The sequence below is a fragment of the Egretta garzetta genome, unplaced genomic scaffold (assembly GCF_000687185.1).
Source record: "Egretta garzetta isolate BGI_Z169 unplaced genomic scaffold, ASM68718v1 scaffold278, whole genome shotgun sequence".
Classification (NCBI taxonomy): Eukaryota; Metazoa; Chordata; class Aves; order Pelecaniformes; family Ardeidae; genus Egretta; species Egretta garzetta.
The window spans coordinates 366,496-370,085 of NW_009260608.1; the positions used below are offsets into that span (position 1 = coordinate 366,496).

The 3,590-nt window shown below is 35.7% G+C and overlaps 1 protein-coding gene across 1 annotated transcript in view; it reads left to right on the top strand.

Annotated features, from left to right (window-relative positions):
- NECTIN3 (nectin cell adhesion molecule 3) overlaps nucleotides 1-2,953 on the top strand; it is a 47,889-nt gene extending 44,936 nt beyond the window's left edge. Inside the window, exon 7 of the mRNA XM_009644834.2 lies at nucleotides 2,361-2,953. Coding sequence (XP_009643129.1) covers nucleotides 2,361-2,953 — 593 coding nt within the window. The remainder of the gene's footprint in view (nucleotides 1-2,360) is intronic.
- The last annotated feature ends 637 nt before the right edge of the window (nucleotides 2,954-3,590 follow it).

Sequence of the window (3,590 nt, forward strand, 5' to 3'; positions counted from 1 at the left end):
TGTTTTCTATTTGAGAAACTTGCTTGGTGTGGGAAGTAAAAACATAAGTCTCATTTTATGTTCAGAAAGCTCTGGGTGACATCAGAAGTTAACTTTGCATGTTCTAAGTTGTAATTGGCCTTATAAACAACAAGGAGGGATGATTTTTATTTTGTCATTCTTCAACAATAAAAGGTACAGACAGAAATAGACAGTAGTAAAGTATTCATGGTTATGTATTCTAGGAATACATATAAAGAAATACTGAATTGATACTGCATTTGCAATGAGCTTGTCAGGTTGTCCAGCTGCATTATGTAAAACTGGTGGACGAATTAGAAGTTTTGAAGGACAAGCTTTTTGTAAAACATTGGTATTTTAATATATTGATAACAGTGTAATTGCCACTGTTTATTTCACATATGTGATGGTTAAATTTGCCAGGATGCAAATGTATATTTTATATTGTGGATGCAGAGGATGAGACTTAAGACCTCAGTATCAGAGGGAAATAGATGAACAGTTACAAAGCCAGTTTAAAAAAAAGTATATATAGCCTGGAAGAAGATATTGCTGGTACTCTCTGAAATTGTATTTTAAGCTAACAAATCTTGTGTCTAAAGCAAATACATTTTTCAAGGAAGAGGGTTTTGAGTTTAACTTCTTGACCTATGGATTTGTGGGACATGGGAACCCTGGTAAACTTGGATTCCTTAATTTCTATTTCTTTGTTAAATTATTAAACTCACTTTAAATCAGTTTTTACTAAAATCATAATCTGAATTCCTCTTGTTCATTTTGGTAGCGCATCTTCCTTGTTCAGTTTCCTGTCTTCTGTCAAATTAATTTCATTTATGTATAGCTCCCTAACAAATCACCACTTTTACATAGTCAAGTAATATAATTATATGCTTTGAAAATGTCTGTAAAGCTTTATTATGTCAAGCTTAAAATGTTGCATTCAGCAGTGAGGTGCAGTCTGAAATATGATTTGTAGCAATCATGACAAATGTGGCAATTCTGTCTAGTATGTGAAAAGTGTATGGCCATCTCTTAAGTAGTAAGATTAAAATTCATATTTATGAATCTTTAAAGTTATGATCTGTTAAATAACTGGAAGCTTGACAAATCTCCAGTTCTATCTATTTTACTTTGTGTGGTGGTAAATTTAGGATGCCTCTGTAAATGGTGGTAGTTCCATGAATCTTGCTTATGGGCATTTAACTAAATAACATGACATAATGAGCTACTTGGCTGTCCGTGTAATATTCTCTCTAAAAGATTCAAGCTGTAATAATATGTTTAGTGTTTGCTTTACTGATTTTAAAATTACCTTGCATTGGGCAAGGCAAAAAGCCGGTTTTATGTGGTGCGGCACAGATAAAGAAACTGGAGTTGCATGTAACATTGTGATTGACTAGGATAATCTCGGCAGGCTTTCTCAGTGTCTGCCCAACATTTGCAACCTTGTCTTCAATGCAGATGCATACATCTCCAGTAGACCTAAAGAACAAAGGAAAAAGCGGAGTGCTGGAGAAGCTTGATATCTGGCAATCTCTCGTTTACTTGCATAACCTGACACCAATTGATATTTTATATTGAGGAATGAATATGGAAATTTCTTTGTGCATGAGGGATCAAATTGCTTTTAGGAGGAATGCATAAGAATCATCATTACTTCAAACGTTCCGGTTCTTTTATTTTAAAATCCTGAAAGCTCCTTGTTCAACATAAGTGTTATTTTGAGATTAATACATGCCATTTTTAACTATGCTTCTTTCACTAATCTCAAGGTGAGGCTGAGTAAGTTGTATTAATGCAACAAATGTTTTTGGAGAGAATAGCTTAAAATCAGTAGTTCATGTGTTGCCGACTGAGCACACAACTCATAGTTTTTCATTCTTCTACTTGATGCCCTGAACAATTTCTGAAGTGGATATTTAGTGTGGAATAATTGACTCTGTGGTGTAAGCAACTAATTTGATCCAGTATTCCTAATTGCTGGCTGGAAAGATAGAGGACTGCTTGGGTTTTTCCTAATAGCATTCTTCTGTGGGGGAGGTAAATAATGAACTGTGAACATCTGAGCAGAACAGCTGCATCTCCTTACTTTGAGCAGGGCAAGATGTCTACTTAAAGATTATTTTTATTTTCTCCCCATATCCTGCTGCAGCATAGCTCAAAATCACATGTAATGAAGCCTAGTTCAAAGCCTGTGGCAAGTGTAAGGCTTTGTAGTGCCATGAACTTGAGAATGAAAAACTATCCTTGTAGAACATACCCATCAACTTTGCTTTCTTATAAACCCTTAACTGATTTAGCTTGCATTGACATTCTGTGCCTTTTCTGTGTCTTGTCTACTTCTTTGCTCTTTCCATTAGATCCTCCTACTACTACCACTCGACTGCCCACGGTTCCCTGGCATCCTTCGACTGATGGCATCACAGGTTTAGCAACAGAACCTAGAATAATAGATTTCCCAACATCAACCTTGCCAGCAATGCAGGAAGACACTTGGGGTACCATCATCGGTAGTGCGGTGGGTGGGGCTCTCTTCCTCATACTTGTCAGTGTTCTGGTTGGAATTATCTGCTATAGGAGAAGACGGACGTTCCGTGGTGACTACTTTGCTAAGAACTACATTCCACCGTCAGATATGCAAAAAGAGTCTCAAATAGATGTTCTTCAGTCAGCTGATGTGGATTCTTATCCTGACAGTATAAAAAAAGAAATAAAGCATCCAATGAACAGCTTAATATCTAAAGATTATTTAGAAGACCCTGAAAAACCAGAGTGGAACAATATAGACAATATTAACAGGTACCAGGAACGTTATGAGAGACCAATGGATTACTATGAAGGTGGAACATTGGGAATGAAGTATATGGGTGGTGAATGTTACGATGACAATGAAGAAGACTTTGTTTCTCACATAGATGGCTCGGTAATATCTCGGAGGGAGTGGTATGTGTAGTAACCACTGAAAACTAAACATGTACCTACAGTTCATTTCGTTGGTTGATCACTTTCAGATTGTTTATACTTACACAAGAGGAGGAATAAACTTTTTGAAACTGATTTTTTTTGAAGGTTTTTATATTGTGACTTGACAAATGGAAATACTGAATCTGGGGAAAATGTATTTGAGCTGCTTTTTTTCCCAATGCTGTACTACTGTTTAAGATTTTAGTTTTAATGCAGAGTGCTTATATTGGTCTATGTCAGAGGTAAAAAAGGTTAAATTAAAGTTGCCATTCAAAATTGTTTAAGAATAAAAAGTGGCTGTCTTGGCTCTCTGATTTAAAATGAAGTTTACCTAAGGCAATGATCAAATATAATCTTTTGGGGCATTTACTTTGCAGATTAAGTGAATTACTCCAATCTAGATACCAGCCATGGTAAACTTAATGCTTCTGTATAGTGAATGCTTTACCAAGCAAAATGAGTTACAGCAGAATCAAAGCTTTATTTTTAGGTCTTTCTGCACAAAAATGAATACCTCTTAGCGTTTTAATGAGCCTTCTTGTGACTATGTACTTAAAAGAAGTCATTGCACTGAAAGTAACTTATGAACAAGATTTTGAGGAGTAACTGTAAACAGGTTAAAGGCT